Source organism: Mirounga leonina, unplaced genomic scaffold (genome assembly GCF_011800145.1).
Source record: "Mirounga leonina isolate KUSES-001 unplaced genomic scaffold, KU_Mleo_1.0 Mir_205, whole genome shotgun sequence".
NCBI lineage: Eukaryota > Metazoa > Chordata > Mammalia > Carnivora > Phocidae > Mirounga > Mirounga leonina.
In genome coordinates, this window is record NW_023270515.1 from 1,051,228 (window position 1) to 1,075,276 (window position 24,049).

General features: G+C 45.6%; 1 protein-coding gene and 1 long non-coding RNA gene across 5 annotated transcripts in view; one reads left to right on the forward strand and one right to left on the reverse strand.

The window, feature by feature from the left end:
* Nucleotides 1-4,454: 4,454 nt before the first annotated feature.
* Nucleotides 4,455-9,343, reverse strand: LOC118026143. Its single transcript, XR_004683480.1, has 3 exons — nucleotides 8,624-9,343; nucleotides 5,445-5,522; nucleotides 4,455-4,913 (listed from the first exon to the last, which is right to left on the reverse strand). It is a non-coding gene; the product is annotated as an uncharacterized LOC118026143 (long non-coding RNA).
* The window catches only part of GET1 (guided entry of tail-anchored proteins factor 1), a 28,143-nt gene continuing 12,666 nt past the window's right edge, over nucleotides 8,573-24,049 (forward strand). The window contains exons 1-6 of one of the 4 annotated variants that reach the window (XM_035028881.1): nucleotides 8,683-8,758; nucleotides 15,986-16,062; nucleotides 16,242-16,407; nucleotides 17,467-17,534; nucleotides 19,592-19,706; nucleotides 21,411-22,228. In XM_035028881.1, the coding sequence (XP_034884772.1) occupies nucleotides 16,242-16,407; nucleotides 17,467-17,534; nucleotides 19,592-19,706; nucleotides 21,411-21,484 (423 nt within the window). In that variant the 5' untranslated portion in view covers nucleotides 8,683-8,758; nucleotides 15,986-16,062 and the 3' untranslated portion in view covers nucleotides 21,485-22,228. Of the gene's footprint in view, nucleotides 8,759-14,185; nucleotides 16,063-16,241; nucleotides 16,408-17,466; nucleotides 17,535-19,591; nucleotides 19,707-21,410; nucleotides 22,229-24,049 lie in introns of those variants that run through there. The other 3 variants (XM_035028879.1, XM_035028878.1, XM_035028880.1) reach the window with 3 other exon arrangements.

A 24,049-nucleotide genomic window follows, 5' to 3' on the forward strand; every position in this document is an offset into this window, starting at 1 on the left:
CAAGGCACCCGCAGCGGCAGGCGACCCGCTCACTGGAGCGGCGGACCGCGGGCCCGGCCAACGGCCCTCCCCTCAGCCAAACACTTTTTTTTTTTTTTTAAGATTTTATTTATTTATTTGAGAGAGAGAATGAGAGACAGATAGCAAGAGAGGGAATAGGGTCAGAGGGAGAAGCAGGCTTCCTGCAGAGCAGGGAGCCCGATGTGGGCCTCAATCCCAGGACCCTGGGATCATGACCTGAGCCGAAGGCAGTCGCTTAACGACTGAGCCACCCAGGCGCCGCCCCTATAATCACTTTTTTTTTTAAAGATTTTATTTATTTATTTGACAGAGATACAGCGAGAGAGGGAACACAAGCAGGGGGGGTGGGAGAGGGAGAAGCAGGTTTTCTGCTGAGCAGGGAGCCCGATGCGGGACTTGATCCAGGGACTCGATCCAGGGACTCAATCCAGGGACTCCAGGATCATGACCTGAGCCAAAGGCAGACGCTTAACCAACTGAGCCACCCAGGCGCCCCAGAAATTAAGGTTTCTAAGCATTAAGAATTCTGATAAATATTTGAGACTGCTAGAAAATGATAAACCAACTCTGTATGTAAGGAAAGTAAGATGTGTTTTTGATAAGAAAGGTATGAGGAATGGGAACATATTTTTGTTGAGGGGAAGGAAAGTAATTTTGTCCTAAAATGAGACTGGTTATTTAGAGAGAGAAGACTAAGGACAAAAATCTGAATGAAGAAAGGAGTTGTAGGTTTGTGATGGGAAATCTTTGGAAACGAATTTTATGCATGGTCAGGGCTAATTAAGATAGGAATGAATGAGTTTTAAATGTACATTAATATAAGATTGACATTTGGCCTTTTTCTCTGTTAAAAAGTCAAAGTTTTCTTGGATTGTTGGTCTGCTCTTGAGAAGAAATTATAAACAAAGTTTTTCTTATCTACACCCCCCCCGCCCCCCAAAAAAAAACCCAAACCAAACAAACCCATGCTTGCTATGCTTTGTCTCTATCAGGTCTTTGATTACTTAAGAAAGCTAAGACTTTTCAGTATTGAAAGGAGTTAAGTTTTGCTAATGACTGGGTAACCTCTTGTATTTGTCTTTAGAATTTAGGCATTGCCACGTTGGTTAAATAGATAATTAAATATTAAGTTTTATAACCATCTGTAATCCTATTTAGTCATGTGCTTTAAAACCATCTGAGGTTTTTTTTTTTTTTTTTAAGATTTTTTTTTTTTTTTATTCATAAGAGACAGAGAGAGAGAGAGAGAGAGGCAGAGGGAGAAGCAGGCTCCCCGCTGAGCAGGGAGCCCAATGCGGGACTCGATCCCAGGAGTCTGGGATCATGACCTGAGCTGAAGGCAGACACTTAACCATCTGAGCCACCCAGGAGCCCCCATCTGAGGTTTTTAACAGAACTTCCCAAAGATTTGAATTCTAAATGAAATCCTTTTCACTAATTAGGCTTGCTTATTTGTTGTGTTAAGTCATATGGGAAACATTGTTAAACAAATGATGATAAACCTTCTTAGGTTATATTGTATGGGCAAATGCTATAACTATTTTTAAAGATTTATTTATTTTGAGAGAGAGAGAGCGCACGTGCGTGTGTGAGTGGGGGGAGGGGCAGAGGGAGAGGGAGAGAGAGAATCCCAAGCAGACTCCCCACTGAGCATAGAGCCCCACACAGGGCTCAGTCCCACAACCCTGAGATCATGACCTGAGCCAAAATCAAGAGTCGGATGCTCAACCAACTGAACCACCAGGGCACCCTGAAATGCTATAACTATTTCAGAAATTACATGAAATTCCTAAATTTTTTTTTTTTAAAGATTTTATTTATTTATTTGAGACAGAGAGCATGAGAGGGAGGAGGGTCAGAGGGAGAAGCAGACTCCCTGCCGAGCAGAGAGCCCGATGCGGGACCCGATCCCAGGACTCCAGGATCATGACCTGAGCCGAAGGTTCAAATTTTAATATGTCCTGGTGTAAGGTCATCACGACATTCTAATTATTGATGTGTTGTATGTCACCAAAACAACTGGATTTCTTTGTCAACTGCATTATAATGAACTCTCATCACATCTTTAACCATGTCCATTTTGAGTCTTTTTGCCATCTGTAGTTATTGTTCCGATGCTTTTGAAAATGTGTTTCATCTTTAATGAGATTCATGAAATGGACTTTTTGACCAACCGAGGTTTCTGATGTCTTTTAGATCATAAAACTAAGCTGAGTGAGAATTTCCAGTAGTGGGAAAACTGCATTCAAACAGAACAAGAATTAATAAGATGGGACTGAATGAATTGAGGAAGATTATTATGATTTTTATGACTCTTGTTTAGAACATTACTGGTCTTTTATTTATTTATTTATTTATTTATTTATTTATTTATTTATTTATTTATTTACTAAGTAGGCTCCATGCCCAGCATGGAGACCAACGTGGGGCTTGAAGTCATGACCCTGAGATCAAGAGAAACATTACTGGTCCTTTAAAGTCTACTCTTCCAGATTTAAGGAAACCTTTTCTCTTAAGATACCTATGAATCACAGAAATATGATAAAATACACCTTTGTGAACAAATTGAAACATTTATCTTTTCTCTCTACCTAAAACCCTCCAAAATTCAGAAACTCTCAGTGAGTATTCTTTCTTTCATGGCAGTTATAATCATCTGCATAAGTTCAATAAGAATCTGTTCTCCTTGTAACAGGACACCATTGGAAATATTGGTTATTTTACCAAGAGTTTGACTGGAATGTCATATTTGAGAGAGACATGCATAGACTCAGAAACGACCACACAACTTTAAGGAACTAAGGTTGACTTTCTTGAGCCAATAAAGTCCCTTGGAAATGTTGACCTGCTATCTTGCTTGCAGAGTTCCCAGCAGCCTCACCAGGTGAGTAAAGAATGTCACTTCCTGGCAGGCTACAGGAGCCTCAGGATATTTTGGGGACCTCAAGAAGAGGAATTCACCTAAATCTATAGGTATTGTAGGCAAATCTGACAGCAAGAATTTGGTTTGGCTTCTGGCCTTGAGAGGCTATTAAAAGTTCAATCTAAAATTCCTGATACAAAAGTTCCAAGAGCACCTGGGTGGCTCAGTCGGTTAAGCGTCTGCCTTCGGCTCAGGTCATGATCCCAGGGTCTGGAGATCGAGCCCCACATCGGGCTCCCTGCTCAGCAGGTAGTCTGCTTCTCCCTCTCCCTCTGCTCTTCCCCCCAGCTCGTGTTCTCTCTTTCTCTCACTCACTCTCTCAAATAAAAAATCTTAAAAAAAAAAAGTTCCAGCAAAGCAGATTTTAAAAACCTTATTTGGTCAATCACTATTCTTGCTCTGCTTATGTAAGTAATAAGGCCAAGTTTATTAAAACTGGATTTATTTTGGGGCGCCTGGGTGGCTCAGATGGTTAAGCGTCTGCCTTCGGCTCAGGTCATGATCCCAGGGTCCCGGGATCGAGTCCCGCATCAGGCTCCCTGCTCCTTGGGAGCCTGCTTCTCCCTCTGCCTCTCTCTCTCTCTCTCTCTGTCTGTCTGTCATGAATAAATAAATAAAATCTTTAAAAAAAAAAAACTGGATTTATTTTGCAAAGAAATTAGTAATAATTTGGCGATTTTTGGTAAAAATGAGGGTGATTATAGAAAGAACATGTTTCAATAGCACATCTTTGTAGCTATTAGATTTTAATACTATTCATTATAAACTGGACTTGATTCTGATTTCTTTTTTTTTTTTTAAGATTTTATTTATTTATTTGACAGAGAGAGACACAGCTAGAGAGGGAACACAAGCAGGAGGAGAGGGAGAGGGAGAAGCAGGCTCCCCACTGAGCAGGGAGCCCGACGTGGGCTCAATCCCAGGACCCTGGGATCATGAGCTGAACCAAAGGCAGACACTTAATGACTGAGCCACCCAGGCGCCCCTTGATTCTGATTTCTTTTAGTGTCCTCCAATGCCTGGCTACAACTCTTCAAACTAACACTTTGATTTTTCTCCCACCTTTCTGACTTAGAATCATTTGAGAATTAAAACTGTCCTTTTCCCCGAAGCTCTGCAAACCGGAAAAAATAAATGATGTAAAGAAGTCACTGCAATAGCTCACGAATAGACAAAATCTTTGTGTCTAATTGTTTAGTGGGGCACTGAAGGATCATCAGAGACATTTGAGCTACAAACTAGGATGAGGGGTAGGTGACACCAGTAAAGACTGCTCTCCCAAGATTTGGGACCAGGCTTGTATTTCTACTCTTTTTTTTTTTTTAATTTTTTTTTTTAAAGATTTTATTTATTTGAGAGAGAGAGAATGAGAGACAGAGAGCATGAGAGGGGGGGAGGGTCCGAGGGAGAAGCAGACTCCCCGCCGAGCAGGGAGCCCGATGCGGGACTCGATCCCGGGACTCCAGGATCATGACCTGAGCCGAAGGCAGTCGCTTAACTGACTGAGCTACCCAGGCGCCCCTCTTTTTTTTTTTTAAATTGCGGTATTAGAAGATAGTAAATCTACTTGTTTGCTTTCACCTCCCCCTTGATTATGTCCTGATAAAATATCATGGTTACTTGCAGATTTAACTAATATAACTTTGAATATTACCGGAGTACTTTATTATAATGAGAACTTAGATGAAATATTGATGAACTTTTGGACTTACTCTAATGTTCCCGTAGCTACACTGGTGCTTACAAATTACCTCTATTAGGAAAAGCCTTTCAAGAAGTGCTACGTAACTCAGATTTAACCTACAATATATATAATACTCAACAGATTGACCATTGTGTCTCTATAAACTTAGATGATAATGTATGAAGAAAGGTCCCCAGGTACAACGGGAGAAACTTAGCAACCGCTTGTCCAACATGCCGAATTATCCAGTGTACTCACAAACCATGTTTTCGTAGATGGAGCGACCTAAGACAAAACAAGAAAAAACAGTGGGCATCTATCAAAGATGCTACTTTAGAAGTGACTTGGTGGATTCAGCCATCTCCTAAATCTAACTTTGCCATTCATCCCAGAAGATTCTTTTTCTTTCTTTCTTTATTTTTTTAAAGATTTTATTTATTTATTTGAGAGAGAGAGACTGAGAGAGAGAGAGCATGAGAGGGGGGAGGGTCGGGAGGGTCAGAGGGAGAAGCAGACTCCCCGCCGAGCAGGGAGCCCGATGCGGGACTCGATCCCGGGACTCCAGGATCATGACCTGAGCTGAAGGCAGTCGCTTAACCAACTGAGCCACCCAGGCGCCCCATCCCAGAAGATTCTGAGGTAATTATGGGTCAATGGCTGCAGAAACCCAAAATGTACAGCTCTCCTAATCTGTGGAAAAATCATTAAAGACCCTTGTAACTTATATAAATGTTCAATTACTGCCTTGGTATCCAAACTTATGGCTAACTAGACTTATTTCAGTGTCATAGTGGGAATAGAAACTATTATAAATACCACCAAAGTTCTTGCCATTGGAGGAAGATGGGCCTTAATAGGCAGTGATTCTTACTGGATTCCTGTATCTTCTGATATCTGTGAATTCAGGAAAAATATATGGTTAGGCCCTAAACAACAATGGAGCCCTGAATTCACTCCAACTTGGCCTGTACAAACTAACGTATGGTATATGGGAAAAGAAGATGTTGTTGGGAAGGTTTTCAAAACACCTCTGCAGGGGTGCCTGGGTGGCTCAGTTGGTTAAGTGTCTGCCTTCGGCTCAGGTCATGATCTCAAGGTCCTGGGATTGAGACCCGTGTTGGGCTCCCTGCTCAGTGGGGAGTCTGATTCTCCCTCTCCCTCTGCCCCTTGCCCTCCCCCTGCTTGTGCTCACTCTCTTACTCTTTCTCTCTCTCTCACTCAAATAAATAAATAAATTCTTAAAAAAAAAAACCCACCTCTGTAATACTCCTTGATTTATTTTGTAACAAGAGTATTTTTCATCTTAACTCTACTCCTATATGGTGTAATACTGGCCTTCTATCTCAAATAGAACTGCCTGATTCTAATAAAAATCATACTAATATTGATATTCATGACCAAATGTTTTGGGAGATAGAATCACAACCACCACAAGATGTAATATCTATGGAAACTAACTGGCCAGAGAAATTGTTACATATAATAACAGAAAATTTGGGCGCCTGGGTGGCTCAGTTGGTTAAGCGACTGCCTTCGGCTCAGGTCATGATCCTGGAGTCCCGGGATCAGTTCCACATCCGGCTCCCTGCTCAGCGGGGAGTCTGCTTCTCCCTCTGACCCTCCCCCCTCTCATGCTCTCTCTCTCTCCCAAATAAATAAATAAATAATCTAAAAAAAAAACAAAAACAAAATTTAATTACCATTTTAAACCAATCAGTTCAAACATATCACAAGGCACAAATAACTACAGATAAAGGAAATAGATACTCAAGTTAATTCAATATTACAAAATACCTGTAATGGATTTTTTTTTAAAGATTTTATTTATTTATTTGACAGGGAGAGACACAGAGAGAGGGAACACAAACAGGGGGAGTGGGAGAGGGAGAAGCAGGCTTCCCCGGGAACAGGGAGCCCGATGCGGGGCTGGATCCCAGGACTCTGGGATCGTAACCTGAGCCGAAGGCAGACGCCTAACGACTGAGCCACCCAGGCGCCCCTGTAATGGATTTTTTGGAGGAATTCTTTTTCTAATTCTGTACCTAGTCCCCATTATTTGCTTCAAATGTTATTAATTGGATTTTTATTGCTATTTTTGTATTTATGTTATAAATGTTACAAAAATGCAAAGGCAAAAACTCATTACAAAGCACACATACAATGTTGGCATGACGATTCGATCTGATTGAAAAAATATATATATACTGTAATATTCCCTGTTAAAGGCCATTCTGTTGACAACCCCCCCCCCCCACACACATAGACTCCTAGGTGACTTAAATCCAACCTAGCGTTGAGGGATATGATAGGCCCACGGCAGGTAAGCAATCACTCAGGCATCAAGGGGCAAAATAATGATCACCAATGCTTTCTGTCGAAAGATTACTGATCAAAAGGGGGAAATGATGAGAGAAAAACTCTCTAAAGCCCTGATATACAAGGAACGCCATTTTAGATTTCTTTCTCAGTCAACACGACTCTTAAGAAACTTTGTTCAAACCAAAAACTTGATTTATGGTCTGCCACCCATGCATTGTACATCTGCTTTGTGAATAAGTAGCCTGAAGGAGAACCATCTTGTCCTTAAGATACTGATCAATCCTGCTGTCCCCGGCATTCCTCTGTGATAAAACTCATGATTCCTGCCTATATGCTAATCTGTAAGCTTTTGAGCCTGTACAAGATGTAAAAAAAGTATATAACCCTGTAAAAACTTTTCTAGAACGCTTTCTTCCTTGTGAGGAGCATGTTTCCCAGGCAACTGTCCTAACTTGGGCTCCAGAAAACTCTTTCTTACTTTTAGAAATTCTAAAAGGTTTGCTCATTTTGCGAAGAGAGTAGAACCACAGCTCCTTGATTCCCTTGATTGGAATTTGTTCTCAAAATCCAACCTAGGGCGCCTGGGTGGCTCAGTCGTTAAGCGTTTGCCTTCGGCTCAGGTCCTGATTCCAGGTTCCTGGGATAGAGCCCCTCCTACGGGCTGCCTGCTTCTCCCTCTCCCACTCCCCCTGCTTGTGTTCCCTCTCTCGCTATCTCTCTATCAAATAAATAAAATCTTAAAAAAAAAATCCAACCTTGGCAGAAGGGGCAACTAAATATCTCTTATTTTATTATTATTTATTATTTATTTTTAGAGAAAGAGTGGACCCACGCACACACATGGAAGGGTGGGGTGGGGGTGGGAGGGGCGGGGATGGGGGTGGGGCGGGGATGGGGGTGGGGAGGGGCAGAAGGAGAGAGAGAGTCCTAAGCAGGCTCCACACTAAGTGGGGAGCCCAGATGTCACAACTCTGAGATCTTGACCTGAGCCCAAAATCAAGAGTCAGAGGCTTAACCACTGAGCTGCCCAGGCGCCCCCAGCTAAATATCTTTTGCTTTATCTACTATATGCAAACATGAATTGGGATTATTTTGCCATAAAACTTCATTTCACCTAAACTTAGGTTATTACAGGCTGATTGTAAACAGTGCCTTCTGATTAATACTTATTTTTCAGGTATGCAGCTTTGTAAATTGTTTAGATTTACTTCAGTGTTTTGTTTTGAAATATAAACAAGACATTTCACATATGATTACAAAACGTTTCTTTTTACAGTCACTTGCTACTATAATTACGGTAGTTTTCCATTTATGGGGAGGCTTATTTTAAAATAAATTTATCTAGGAATAAAAGTCAATTTAAAGAAAGCACTCACTATATAATTGTAACAAGTGGCTCGCGGCTACAACAAACCTCTAGCCGGTGGCAGCCCAACCACCGGAGCTTGGAAAACCGCGGCCAGGGGGGTGGTGGGGAGGGTGCGGAAAGGCTACGGAAGCCGGAAAGGCCAAGGAGTAACCTGGAAAGCGTCCATGACCAAGAGGAAAAGACGGCCCCGCCTCCCGGCCCAGTGTGGCACAGTGCGCAGGCGCGGCGGCGCGCCTCCGCGGCCGCTGGGCCTCACTGCGCAGGCGCCCGCGCGGCGTGGGCGCCGGCGTGGTCCCCATGGAGTTACCTTAGCGGAGCCGGCACCTCCGGGAGCATCGGCATGAGCGGCGCGGAGGCTGACCGCTGGGCGTGGCTGCTGGTGCTCAGCTTCGTGTTTGGGTGCAATGTCCTCAGGATCCTCCTCCCGTCCTTCTCCTCCTTCGTAAGTAGCTGCTTTGCCTCCCAGGGGCCGATACAGGGGCGAGCCTGGCGTAGATACGGGGGTCTCAGACTGGCCTCGTGAGGGCTGGGTTCCGCCAGCAGAGGCGTCTTGGTTGGGCCGTTCTGCTTTAAGTTTTGTTTTGTTTTGTTTTTTTAGTTGCTAGCGTCTAAGAGTTGCAAAGCTTTACCCCCAAATCCGGATTTCTGGGGTCTCAGGGAGAAAAAAGAATGACCCGGCAACACTTGGCCACGTTTTCACGTGGCAGCAGCTCCGAGACTGGAAGTTCTCAGTGCCCCTCTGCCGGCCGGCCACACTTAGTTCCGTTAGCTCCTGGTCGGTGGAGGAATCAAGCAGCCCTCGCTGCTGGGGTCCAGAGCCCGGCGCAGCGCGGAGTACAGGGTTTCCCGGAGGCCCTGGCCTTCCCTGCGCGTAGTGCCGGAGTACCAGCCGTGCCAGGTCCCAGATGGAAGGGTCTCAGGGTGCAGCCGCCCCCATTTTTGCGGTCGGAGGCAGTGCAGACAGAATCTCGGCACCGTGTCATGCTTCCTGTATTCAAGAGAGCAAAGGGCACCGGGGAGCAGCTCTCTGCCGTGCGTTTTGCGTAAGCATGAGTACATTATCTCGTGTCCAGTTGTCACGGCTGCTGTAAGATGCGAATGTCATCTCATGCCCCTTTACCTCCCAGAGGAGGAGTCTGACTCAGAGGGTCAGGTAGTTGCATTGTGTCACCCAGTTAGTGACTACTAGGGTGGAGACTGATCCTTGGTTTGTGATTCTCCTAGTTTTGTCCCTCTGCCTGTTGGAGCATGGATACAGGTTTGGTGGCAGATTGGAGGTGTGTGTGGGAAACAGGGAGCTGTACCCTGGGGAAGGGCGCCCCCTTTATGCCCACAGCCGGAGTCTGACAGACTGAAAGACCTCCAAGACTGGGTGCACGCCATTGTAGCATTATTGGGGGAAACGCAGTTCTCCCTGCTCTTATCTCCTGATGTAAATTGGTGGTGTGTATGGGGGAGGGGGTGTTATTTAAGACTAGGCGGGATTTCTACTTTCTTTATTCTACCAGCATTCATTGAGTGCCTGTTTCATGTGCGATTCTATTCTAGGACTGTACTACCTGCATTGCCCAACTAAGGCATAGGAGATTCTCTCTTAACCCCTCATTCTCCCCTTGATACTGCTTAGTCTTTAAGATGATGTCCCAAATACTTAGCATTGCATAAAAGACCCTCGAAGAGCTGGCCTTTGCCTATCGTTTTTTTTTTTTGTCTTAAAAAAAAATGTGGTAAAATAATACATAACATAAAATTTACCATTTTAACCATTTTTGGGTGTATGGTTCACTTGCATTAAATAATTCACATTGTTGTGCAACCATCACCACCATCCATCTCCAGAACTTCTCCATCTTCCTAAACTGAAACTGTCCATTAAACAGTAAGTCCCTATCCCTCTTTCACCTCAGTCCTGGCAACCACAGTTCTACTTTCTGTCTCTATGAATTTTACTACTCTGATTGTCTCATGTACGTGAAATCATGCGATATTTTTCCTTTTATGCCTGGCTTCTTTTCATTCAGCATAATGCCTTCAGGGTCTATCCCTGTTGTAGCATGTGTTAGGATTTCCTTCCTTTTTAAGGCTGAATAATATTTCATTGTCTGTGTATACCACATTTTGTTTATCCTTTCATCTTTTGATGGACATTTGGGTTGTTTTCACCTTTTGGCCTATGTGAATAATGCTTCTGGAACACTGGTGTGCAAATACCTGTTCGAGTCTCTGCTTTCAGTACTTTTGGGTAAACATCCGGAAGTGGGATTACTGGATAGTATGGTATTCTATTTTCAACTTTTTGAGACATTGCCCAACTGGTTTCCGTAGCAGCTGCACCATTTTGCATCCTCACCTGCAACATACAAGGTTCTAATTTTTCCACAATTTCCAGCACTTGCTATTTTGTTTTGTTTTGTTTTGTTTTTGTTTTTATAATAGTCATCCTCAGTGGATGTGAGTGGCATCTTATTGTGGTTTTGATTTGCATTTTCCTAATGAATAGTGATGTTGAATATCATTTTATGTGCTTATTGGCCATCTGTATATCTTCTTTGGACAAATGCCTGTTCAAGTCCTTTGCCCCCTTTTTAATGGCGCATCAGGAGCTTGTCCGTAAGGGAAGGGCATCCTCTGTGGACTCAGAGCGGGGAGTGAGTGGGTGTTTGTTTTGTTGTTGTTGTTGGGTGAGGAATTGTTTACTTACCAGATATATGATTTGTAAACATTTTCTCCCGTTCTGTGGTTTGCCTGCCCATCTTTCTTGAATATTACCTTGATTCTTCTTATGTACCCCATCCCATTTCACCTCTTGTTGGAGCTATATGAAATGAAATTGCTCAAAGAGGCTGTGTTAGTTTTGTATTCCTCTATGAGCTGCTCATAATTTCCTGTTAGCGGAGGGGGAAAGAGGAGTGTGTGTTTGGGGTATGCTAGTGGATATAAGTAAGACCTATCACCATCAGGCTCCTTAACCAAGCTTCCACCAAACTGGTGCTCAGCAGCTAGGACCCACTCACCAAGGGTTATTGCTGCAGCCTAGAAGTACGTGAGGCTTGTGTCCCTCGATGTTCCTCATTTAGGTGAAAAAGCACTGGGTTCACAATCTGTGCTGCTTCCCACAGGTTGTATAACCACTGTAACCTCAAACCAATTAGGTTTCTTGAACCTGTTTCCCCTTGGTTGTAACGCTATTTGTCAGGGTCGTCATATATACTTACCCTAGCAGACTACAGCCCCTACTGTTGGTGTGCAGAACAGGGAAGAGTAATGAAGAGATCTGTACCGCCCGGTCACTGGGTTTGTGGTGAGGGTCAATGTAAAGCCGTAAGGAACGCTCTGGTCCTGGTTAGGGTAAGATGCTGTTCTTTCATGACCATTAGAGGCTGCCTGTTGCAGGCCCTTTTGGAGGACCTAAGTGGGAAGGACTCCCGAGGAGAAACAAAGCTTGACTGGGAATGGGCCATGTCCTCCTACGTCAAAGATGGCTTTCCTGCCAGTGTTTCAGAACCATTTTCCACGCAGCTAGAAGGAAGGGGGGGGGGGGCGCACCATCCCGTTAGGTAGGCTGGTTGAGGCCCTTGAATAAGTCTCTTAAGTATCACAAGTCCTCTGCCTAGCAAAGCCTTGCAGGGTCCTGGGAGGGGACCTCAGCTGAATACTTGGGTAGAGATGGGGGCCTGGATGAGGACACCCAGTCCCTGGTGTTGACTTGGTTGGAATTTTCCTGAGAGTTCTTAATTCTCTTCAAGCTGGTCACAGGGTATATGGATGAGAGGGCCTAGTTCATTTAATAGGTGACCCAGGACTTTCTTCAGCCAAAGGCAGAGGAAGAGGGAGACAGAGATACCCCTGCGAGCACCCCTGCGCGCGGGTGTAGGGAGGCGCACTGCGCAGGCGCCCCGCGCAGGCGCCCCAGGCCTAGCAGTGGCCGAGGGCAGAGCGAGCGTCCTGGCGAGCTGTGTGCACTGCGCATGCGCCCCGGGGACTCCGGTGGGAGGCGGGGTGTAGGGAGGCGCACTACGCAGGCGCCCCAGGATTGACGTGGCTGAGAGTGGGTGCTGCGCTGGTGTAACAGCCCCTCCCTTCCGGGGCACCCCGCTTCGCAGACCCTGGGCATGGGCCCGGCGCAGGCTGCCCTCTGGGATCTGGCTTGTGGGGTGACTGCCATTTTCATATTTGATGACTTTGAAATTCCCTTCATTTTCTGCTCTGAAAAGTGGCCGCCTCCCTTTCCTTGTGGGGGCCCAGGCCTCTGAGGCCAGGGACAGACACTGCAGGACCTGCCTGCTGCTGTAGGGGCCTTCCTGAGACCCTCCCCCTTTCCGGGGAGCACACTGCCTCGTGAGTTCCTCTGTGGACCACCAGGCGTGAGGATGGCCCGCGAGTATTAGTTGTGGGGGTAATTGAGGGGGCAGGGGGGGTTGAGTGCACATGCGCAGTTGGGGCCTCGTGGATGGGGTCGTCCAGGTGCGCAGGACCAGTGCTGTGAGGAGGGCTCCCAACTGGGGCCCTCTTGTGGGTCTGCAGCTTCGCAGGAGTCTTGGTCCCTTCTCGGGATGAGCCGTGCGTCGCCAGTATTAGGGACACATCTAAGTGGGCAACCCCAGCATGTCATTCCCCTGGTGCCCCCTGTGTTTCAGGAGGGACGAACCTTTGGGCTTAAAGGCCATTATACATTAATTCAGATGGGTCTAGTCCAGATGCCAGCCATTGAGTGGTGGAGTGGAGTTTGACTCTTCCCTGGTGTGACTCCAAGTTCAAAACGTAACATTTTGTCTGTTGGGAAAGGGATGTGGAACTTGGACAGGATCTGAGGGTGAGTCTGGTAGGACACTATGAGCTCATGCAGGCTGGCAGCCAGCGTCTGGGGGACAAGGGTGACAAGGATGATTGGTTCTATCCTTGTTTTCGCCCCAGATTCTTCCACTGCCTGTCCTCTTAATAAGAATTTTGAAAAACTTGTTTTCTGCTTGAGAATTCTTTGTGTACCCATCTCCAGGTCTTTGAAAAGCTGTACCCCACGTAGCTTATCTGTTTCTGTCAAGTGGGAGGTTTAATGTCCTGGAAGGTGCTTTTGAATACATAAGGAGGTCAGAGGTTTATTTTTGTTTGAAAAATTAATATTCAGAACACTTAAATTCAAATCTCATTAGATTTTAAAATTTAATTCATAGTTCCAGTACATTTTAACTGTCACTAATAAGGAAGTCTTGGATTAATATAGGTACCTATTTGCAAATTTAAACACTTCCAAATATTTTTGTGTACTTGCAGACATAATTTATTCATTTTCCCTCCCAACTACAATTGTCTAATTTAACCATAAGATTCCAAACTTCTCCACAAGCTCATTTTCCCACCCTCACTCACCTTCTAGTCCTGAGTAAACATCTTTGGTCTTTTCAGTTTTTAATTTTTTTTGTGTGTTCTCTATACTGTTAAGTAATGTGCTTGTGCTTCTATTTCTTCTTTTGAAGATCTAGTGTTAAACATCAGGTTTATTGATGTGTAATTTGCATTCAGTGAAATTCACTGTTTCTAGGTAGGTGGGCAGTTTGATGAGTTTTGGGCTACTTATTCATAGGGTAACCACCATCACAATCAAGATAAGGAATATATCTATCACCTCAAAAAATCTATTTCCCCACCCTGTGCCTGTTTCTTGATTTATAAAGCTAAGCAACATCTATAGACTTGCTCTGAAAGATGATTCTGTGATTTTTTTTTTTTTTAAAGATTTTATTTATTTATTTGACAGAGAGAGAGAGAGCGAGAGCAGGAACACAAGCAGGGGGAGTGGGAGAGGGAGAAGCAGGCTGCCTGCCAAGCAGGGAGCCTGATGTGGGACTCGATCCCAGGACTCTGGGATCATGCCCTGAGCCGAAGGCGGACGCTTAACGACTGAGCCACCCAGGCGCCCGATTCTGTGATTTTCTAAAGAAAATTTGGCCCATTCCTATTTTCGTTTCTAGGGGGGATCAGGTTGGCATATATATGTCCTTTAGTTCAAGTGTTGGGTAGTGGTCAGGCTAGGGCAGAGGGGACGAAGACAGAGCTGGGTTTGAAGACCCCTACTCTTGGCGTGAAGCCTGCAGGAAGATGCGCAGGGGCAAACACACTGCGCTTTGTGCAGGTGCCCTTGAGAGACCTTTGTCCCCACGAAAAGGGCTTCATTGTGCAGGCGCTAGAGAATGCCACCTCAGAGGGTCCCAGGACCCCGCACTTGCGCAGACGCTCCGGGAGACCCGTGATGGGGCACGGCTCCCCGGCTCTATTTGAAGAGTTGCCCTGTTGTGCAGAGGGGACCCCAAGCTGGAGGGACAAACTCAATTATTGTGCACTTGCTATGTGCCCATACACTTACATACATTATCCCCTTTCATCTTTTTTCATTAATCTGTTTTTAAAATTTTGAAACAAACGTGCAGAAAAGGTGGGGCGTGCAGAGGACTTGTGATACTTAAGATACAATACAAAGAACTGATTTTGTTTCCTGAACCATTTGAAAATAAGTTGTCAACCTGAGCCCCTGCATTCCCCGACACATTGCTGTATAAACAGGTGCCTTGTCCACAGCACAGCCATCAGGAACCTTCCTACTGACCTGCTCCTGTTTTCGCTTGTCCCACTCAAGGTCCTTTGTAGCAAAAGGATCCCGGCCAGTACTGTGCATTGCACATACTTGCCACGTCTCTTCAGTCTGGAAGGATTCCCGGTATTTCCTTGACTTGTATGGCTGACCTTTCTGAATATGGCAAGGGCAGTGAGTTTGCAGAATGCTTAGAACATCTTTGTCCCGGGTCGCAGAAGGGATGTTATGTTCTCATTGCATCTCATCTGGCGCCGTGGCACGTTCACCCTTCACTTGGGGCGGGTCCGAAGGGGGGGGTGCAGCCCCACCACCCTCCCTCCTCACCGCACCCTTGCTGTTGGGCGATCCTGAGGCATCCTGGCCGGCTGCCGGGCGCCACCTAGTGGCCACTGCCATCTGGTCCCTGGGCTCCCGCCTGCCAGCGTCCCCGCAGTTGTATGTGAGGGTGAGTGGCATCTGGGGACGGCCCATGTGGGGTCTGGCTGTCAGAGGCGCCCCTTCACAAAATTTATGTCTGTATTTCTCTACCTGCCAAAAACCGCGAGTTCACACCCATGCCTCCAATTCTAATTCAACACTGCAGGATTCATTCTGGTTCTTCCATATTCCTAACCCCTTGTTCTGAGAGTGAGAAAACTGGCTCCCATTATTTTCAGTATGTTTACTGGATTTGATCAGTGCTTTGTAATTGATCTCGCATCCCCACTGCTGCCTGCTCCTGCCCTACCCCCATGCCTGCCGGCCCCCCTTGGGCTCTGTCGCTGGGGGTGGCTGGGTGCTTTCCTCTTTTCCTGTAGGCCTCTCCCTCTGTGTCCTATGCCAGGCTGCCCTTTCTGGAGATGCTCACATCACCATGCTTGGCTCTGTCCTCCCTTGCCAGGGGCCCCTCTGTGGGAATGCCCTCCTGATGGTGCTAGGGATTAAGTCCTGCTGCTGGGCCACCCCCTCCTCACTAGCACCGCCCCCCTTCCTCTGCCTACCTAATTTAGGACTAAATTCTTCAAGGGAAGAGGATGTGTGGTCCTGTTAACCTGACTGACGCCTGGAATTGGTTTTCACTTTATAATCACAATTTTACAGTTACAGTGAAAGATACAGACATTTGTGCTGGAGCGATCTGTAGGCATGTCTGCAAAAGGAAACGTCTACTTAGAACGGTGAGTCACATCAGAGGGAGTTTTTGTCTTTATGGTGGTCATAGAGGCAGCAGGACTAGGCCGCAGAGCCTGGCTGTTCGGGTAAAGGGCAGCCTGCCCGGCTGGAAGTGGCAGCAGTAGGATGGGGCGGAGTTGTCCCCCCGTGGGAAGGCACTGACCGCAGCTGTCCACTCCACCAGATGTCCAGGCTGCTGCAGAAGGATGCTGAGCAGGAGGCACAGATGAGAGCAGAGATCCAGGACATGAAGCAGGAGCTCTCCACTGTCAACATGATGGATGAATTCGCCAGATATGCCAGGCTAGAGAGAAAGATCAACAAGATGACGGATAAGCTTAAAACTCACGGTACTGGTTTCGCTCTAGTGTGGAAAGCTCCATGGGGGCTGACGAATAGAGAAGTCTTTTTATAAGATTGGTAGGATATATGCTTTGATTCTTAGATGTTCTCAATGTTTGTCCAGAAGAAACTCAGTAGTCATGATTACTTTCTCTTTATTTGCCGGTGAACCTTTGCTTCCTAAACACAGAAACAACATCCTCTTAGCTTTTTTCTGTTTCTGTAGGTAGACATTTTCAAATTAAACGCTTCTCTTTCTTTATTTTATTTTTTTAAGATTTTATTTATTTGTCAGAGAGAGCGAGTGAGCACAAGCAGGGGGAGCGGCAGAGGGAGAAGCAGGCTCCCTGCTGAGCAGAGATCCCGATGTGGGACTCGATCCCAGGACCCTGAGATCATGACCTGAGCCGAAGGCAGAGGCTTAACCATCTGAGCCACCCAGGCGTCCCTCAACACTTTTCAAGATAAGCCTAGAGAAAGTGTCACAGTGGATGCCCAAGGGCTTTTGTGAACGCTCTCAAATGTGCCCAGAGTGTCCTTATCCGAGAATAGACTGACAGGGTCAGGATCAGGTCTTGTTCATCGCTGTGGTCGCCACCGTCCCTAACAGTCTCCTCTGATGAAGACATTTCCACCCACGTGCTGGGAACTCGCACAGTGAGACAGCTTTCTCCAGGCTAGTAAGACATACGGAGGGCCCCCCAGGCCCAGGACAAGCTAGGCTCCCACGTGTGGGTTAGTGTACTGTGTAGACAGGGAGACCTGGGAAGCAAACGTAGTCCTGTTGGTAAGTACACTATAAAAAGAATCTCTGGTGTAGACGGATAGTTTTAAGGGTGTTCAAAATTAAAGCTTCAAATCTTACAATCTGTGCATGACTCTATTTTAATGAATGGATGTGTGGCTTTTAAGAAATTCTGTTTTATATTTTCTAAATATACTGAGCAAATGCTACACAACATGATTAGAAGATATTTTATAAGAGGAGAATAACATTTCTGTGTATTTGAATATTTTCCTTTTTCTTCAGGACTGATATAATGATTTCATCCTGTTTTTCCTTTCAGTGAAAGCTCGGACAGCTCAGTTGGCCAAGATAAAATGGGTTATAAGTGTTGCCTTCTATGTATTGCAAGTAAGTTCACTGTTGTGTTACCTGGGGTCTTTAAAGTTGATAACGGACTGTCCTCCAGGGCTCTGTGGCCCCCAGAATCCAGGTCTGAGAGTTCAGGCTTTTCCACTTTCCGTGGCTGTGCTGTGCTCTCCGGTGGGTATGGAACCGAACGCTGTGCGTTTATAAGTTAGGCTAAAAGAAAGCCTTTCCCTCTCTCTGGTTTCAAATTGAAGTACAGTTAACGTACAGTGTCCTATTAGTTTCAGGTGTACAACGTAATGAATCAGCAATTCTCTGCGTTGCTCAGTGCTCACCACGATAAGTGTAATCACCATCCCTCATCGTGCAACGTGGTTACGATATCACTGACTACATTTCCTCTGCTGTACTTTTCATCTCCATGACTTATTTATTTTGGAACGGGAAGTTTGTACCTCTTAATCTCCTTTATCTACTATCCCTCTACTCCTCTTCCCTCTGGCAACCATCAGTTTGTTCTCTGTATTTATAGGTCTGCTTTTTGTTTATTCGTTTTATTTTTTAGATTCCACATATGAGTGAAATGATACGGTATTTGTCTTCCTCTCTCTGACTTATTTCACATAGCGTTATACCTTCTAGATCCATCCATGTTACAAACAGCAAGATCTCATCCCTTTTAGTGGCTGAGTAGTATTCCACTGTCTGTGTATGTATGTGTGTAAATATATATAAATACACCACCTCCTCTTTGTCCGTCCATCTATCGATGGACACTTGGGCTGCTTCCATGTCCTGGCTACTGTAAATAATGCTGCAGTAAACATAGGGGTGCATGTATCTTTTCAAATGAGTGTTTTTGTTTTCTTTGGGCAAATACTCAGTAGGAGAATGACTGGGTCCTATGGTATTTCTATTTTTAACTTTCTGAGGAACGTCTGTACTGTTTCCACAGGGGCTGCACCAGCTTGCATTCCCACCAGCAGTGCACGAGGGTTCCAAGAAAGTCTCTTGAGTTGTGAAACATGGGGGTTTTTTAGCACATGAATGCTGGAGTAGCTTCTCTGGGGCTCTTGCCTTTATTGCCTTTATTCCAGTGCAGTTTGGGGAGCCTGCGGGGAAGTGAGAGAAGCTTATTTATTTATTTATTTATTTATTTATTTATTTATTTATTTATTTATTATTATTTTTAAAGATTTTATTTATTCATTTGAGAGAGAGAGCACATGAGAGGGGGGAGGGTCAGAGGGAGAAGCAGGCTCCCTGCCGAGCAGGGAGCCCGACGCGGGACTCGATCCCGGGACTCCAGGATCACGGCCCGAGCCGAAGGCAGTCGCCCAACCGACTGAGCCACCCAGGCGCCCCGAGAGAAGCTTATTTAGACGTTGCATTTTCTAAGGTGGTCAGTTTGGGTCATTGCTTGTTGTGCAGCGTGCAGACGTGGCAAGTGCTTCTCACTGTCCGGGTGGGGATTGCTTTTGTCACTAATAGGGTGTACTTATCGTAGGCCAGCTACTTGAAGGAGATGCTCAGTGAGAAAAGAATACCTTTGTTATAGGAGGCCTTGGTTAATTTATCAGCTAATTTAATAGTGTATATTTATTATTCAGATTAAAACAGTAAAACAGCAATCCACTAAGAAGGCTACCCGACTTGGCAGCAGTGTGTTCTAGGTGTCCTGGGAACTAGTCTCTCTTTATTTACTTATTTTTAAAGATTTTATTTATTTATTTGACACACAGCAAGAGAGGGAACACAAGCAGGGGGAGAGGGAGAAGCAGGCTTCCCGCTGAGCAGGGAGCCCGACGCGGGGCTCGATCCCAGGACCCTGGGATCATGACCCGAGCCAAAGGCAGATGCTTAACGACTGAGCCACCAGGTGCCCCGTGAACTAGTCTTTAATTCGACAGACACTCTGTTTCGGGGTGCCAGCAAATTAGTGGCTGTGTGGATGTGTCTGTGTCCTGCAAGGACTGGACTGGTGGGGCTTGAAGTCACCAGTTTAGAGAGTTTCCTTAGTGTTTGCCCGTCTGTCGTCCTCCTTGGTCACTGGGCGTGTGGCCGGTGGGTTGCTGCACTCACCAGCACTGTCTTCGCAGGCTGCCCTGATGGTGTCGCTCATCTGGAAGTACTACTCCGTCCCCGTGGCTGTGGTACCGAGCAAGTGGATCACTCCGCTAGACCGCCTGGTAGCATTTCCGACTAGAGTAGCAGGTAAGAGGTTTCTGGAAACCAGAGCAGAAGAATACGGATAGGCTTCTGTAGACGTGTGGGGTACAAGGTGAAGGAACCCAAGCTCATCCATTGACTAGTGAGAGTACTTTGTCTTGGCCTTGCACAAGGCTCACGGTGAAGAAACAGGGCTAGAGAAGTTACTTACCTTGTCCAGTGCCACTGAAATGTTAAGTAGCAGAGCTGGAGTTCACCCTGGGTCTGCTTGCAGAATGTCAGCCCATACCTTGTCTGATACCCTGTTCAGTGAAACCCCGATCTCTAGTTCCTAGGTTCTGTGACCTCTCTTCGTTTCTTTCACTTGGCCTCTCTCCAGCATGTACTGCTATTGGTCATTCTTTTATTTCTGAAAGGTAATAATATCCTTTGGGTGTGGGGCGCCTGGGTGGCTCAGACGGTTAAGCGTCTGCCTTTGGCTTAGGTCATGATCCCAGGGTCCTGGGATCGAGTCCCGCATTGGGCTCCCTGCTAGGCGGGGAGCCTGCTTCTCTCCCTCTGCCTCTGCCTCTCTCTCTCTGACTTTCATGAATAAATAAATAAATAAAATTAAAAAAATATATATCCTTTGGGTGTTAAAAGTAGTACATATTGGGTGCCTGGGTGGCTCAGTCGGTTAAGCGGCTGCCTTCGGCTCAGGTCATGTTCTCAGGGTCCTGGGATCAAGTCCCCCATTGGGCTCCCTGCTCAGGGGGTAGCCTGCTTCTCCCTCTCCTCCCTGCTCATGCTCTTTCTCTCTCTCTCAAATAAATAAATAAAATCTTAAAAAAAAAAAGTGGTACATATCATTGTAGAATGATTAGAAATACAGGAACAATTTAAAAACATAAGCTGTAGATACCTCTCTTTGTGGTATGTTTTTCCACCCTTTTTTTCTATTTATTTTATACAACTAAGATCATCTGGCACATACAGTTTTAGACCCCTTTTTACTTTATATTGTAAACCCTTTCCCATATCATTAAACTTTTTAAGAAATTTTGAATAACTTGCTCTTCATTGGGATATATCATGATTTACTAATTCCCCTGATAAAAGATACATATTTAGGTCCTAATTCCTTACTATCAGGAATAATGCTGCATGCCGCACACATCCCTGTCATTCAGCCTTCGGTTGTGATCTGTTGCTGGAGGTGAATTACTGAGTGAAGAGGAGTGACTGTTGCAGAGATCCCAGTTTCATCACGCCCTCCACCCTGCCCCCTCCTCCCCCCACCCAACCTTGTGGGCACCGTGCCCATGGGCTGTCAGTGCTGCTGAGCAGGAGAGCGTGAGGACGCCCTTCCGGGCATCCAGAGGGCCATCGGCCACTCCTGCTGCCTGACTTCCTTTTTCTCCATCACCAGCTGGGCAAGAAAGGCATGGGTAGGCACTGCTGTCTGTGTTCATAATGCTTTTTTGAGAAGGAAAAACAGTCTTCCTGGGCGGTTTTACCGTTTGTTAATATCATACATGACAATGCACATCTCCGGTAGCTGTTCTGTGTGATTCCTGTTCAGTAAGGAGGGCAGCCCTGTGAATCAGGAGGAGGCCTGCTGAATCTGAATCCAGGGAGCACACACCTAGGCTTTCTTAGCCGAGCGCTGCTGCAGAAGGGTTGATTTCCTGTGAGTTAAGGGTAGCAGAGGCAGGAAATGCAGGCGGGACTGTTGGCATGCCTTCTGACGGTGAGCGTCTGTATTTCCAGGTGGCGTTGGGATTACCTGTTGGATTTTAGTCTGTAACAAGGTTGTGGCGATTGTGCTCCACCCTTTCAGCTGAAGGAAGACAGATGCAACTGTGACATCTTAGGGAGTGGATTTCCGCTGAGGAGGTTACAAATCTGATTGATGCTTTTTTTTTTTTTTTAAGGAAACAAAAGCACACAGGTTAGTTTTTTTGTTGAATGTGTTTGTTCTTGGATTTTATGTGAGATACGAGAGTCCTGATTTTGTACACTTGTCACCGAGCTGGAAGGCCAGGCTCTCCCACGTGTGACCCGGCCAGCAAGTCCTGGGTTTGTCACAAGAAGGGGCCTTGGCGGCACGTTACTGGGGGTGTGCACCATTGGCGTACTTTAAAGGTCACATTGCCAACTGAAAAGTCAAAATTTTCTAACTTAAGTACTTTAAAAAGACTTAGCACTATTTCTGATCCAGATTAGAAAGCGATTTAATTTTAATACCACTACCAGAGTTTGAAGTCTCCCGTAGTCCTGCTAAAAGAATAACACTAAGTGACATTGCTTGTGTGGTTTTCCTCCTCTGTTTAAAAGGTCATACGCGAGCCTGCGTATAGTATTATCTACTTGTTTAAAGTTGTTAACTTTTCGTTACTGTGTTTTGTAAATGTATTCATGGGATCATAATGCATTGTTTTATGCTTGAATTCTGTGTTTTATACTTAAAGCATTTCAAATGAAGTGTGTTTTATAAGCATTTAATATTTATGCTCTGTAGAATGGAACAAGGTTAAAAAACAAACTAGGAATTCTGATTAAAATGAGTGGATACATTTTTTAAAACACTTTTTTTTTACTTTTGTGTTGCTTTTTTTTTTTGAGTTCTAAATGACAGATAACATTATATTAGTTTGAAGACTACAACGTAGTGATTTGATATTTGTATACACTGTAAATGATCACCACAGTAAGTCTGGTTTCCCCATGTAAAACACTTTCATAATTAAAATTTTTGCAAGGGCTTGTGTGACTGTTCTTCTTACAGCCTGCCTACTTGCTATGACCAGTTTGTAACTGTGACAAGTGACGGAGGACTTTAACTGTCAACTTTGCTTGGCCACAGCCCCGTAAAGCTAAATTCTGTCACTGGTTTTTAAAAGGTCATATTTGTATTCTTGAGTTCCCTAGCGGCTTAATAAGCAGCTCATTGTTAATTCCATGACTTGTACTGGAGAAGGAGAGTACTGTGGTGCTTTATTTAGTTCAGATGCCTCCGCCCAGGTTGACTTAGCTTTAAGAGAGGATGCGCAGCAGGAGTCACGGGAGCACTTAGAGCAAAAGCATCAGAGGGCGGATCCGGGCCACCAAGGCTGGGAGGGCCGCCTGAGGAGGCAGAGGCAGTGGCACGGGGAAGCTGCGGGGCCCAGGCGCCTGGCGCCCGGATCAAGGGCCCGGTGTGCGGGAACGCTCGGTGGCCACACACGGCCTGCCCGGGGACATCCTTGGCTCACTAATCCGCGTCCAGTCTCCCTGACAAGAGCCTTCTCGATCTCCTAAAGACCCGTTCTTTCAGTTCACACTCAAGGCTTCAACAGAGCTCACAGCGGCCAGGGGAGAAGACGCACGGTTAGCTGGGGATCTTGCCACACGCGGCAGCAGCTGGCAGGGCCGACGCGAGGGGCACGTAAGTGTCCTTCAGGTTTTACATCACTGTGGGTTTTCAGAAATGGTATTGTTCTTAAATAGATAATAAACATGGTACTGGATTCAAAAGCTGCAGAAAGGGATACGGTGGGAGGTAGATCTGACCCTTGACCATCGTGTCACCCCATCTTCTGTTACCGTTTTCTTATGATTCTTCCAGTGATATCCCATATGTAAATGAAAAATTGTGTGCATCTCTAAAATAAAAATTTTTTTAATTATAAAAGTAACACATAAAAAAATGGTAACTGTTTGCTGTGGTTTTTTTTTTTTTTTTTTAAAGATTATTTATTTATTTATTTGAGACAGAATGAGATACAGAGAGCATGAGAGGGAGGAGGGTCAGAGGGAGAAGGAGACTCCCTGCCGAGCAGGGAGCCCCATGCGGGACTCGATCCTGGGACTCCAGGATCATGACCCGAGCCGAAGGCAGTTGCCTAACCAACTGAGCCACCCAGGCGCCCTTTTTTTTTTTAAATTCCTACTTCGAAGCAAGGAAGCAAAGTCTCCCGTACCCACAGGACTGGGATTGTTGGTGTTAACCTTCGTGCTTTAACTTTCCTATTTACATATGGATAGCGATAGGTTTTGGGTTTCTGTGAAAAAATACCGGATATAGTTGATGGCTTTACGTGAAGATAGACACCTGTTTGATTTAATATATCTAAAGTTCTCCTTATGCCAATTTTGTTTGCTTTACGTGTATGGTAATTCAAGCAGGGAGATCTTTATCCACAAACCCCCACAGACACTGTTGTATGGGGTTAATACGCTTCTGTTGCCGCCACAAGGAGGCATAACACTAGTCAGCTAGTTCACTCTCCCTTGAGCTGGCCAGGCACTCTGGTGTCCCATGGTTTCTCTTACACGTGCAGCTCTCAGTGGGGGCAGTGTGTATGTGTGTGTGTGTATGTGTGTGTGTGTGTGTGCTGAGCCTCCCCTGCAATCTGTGTGTGTGTGCT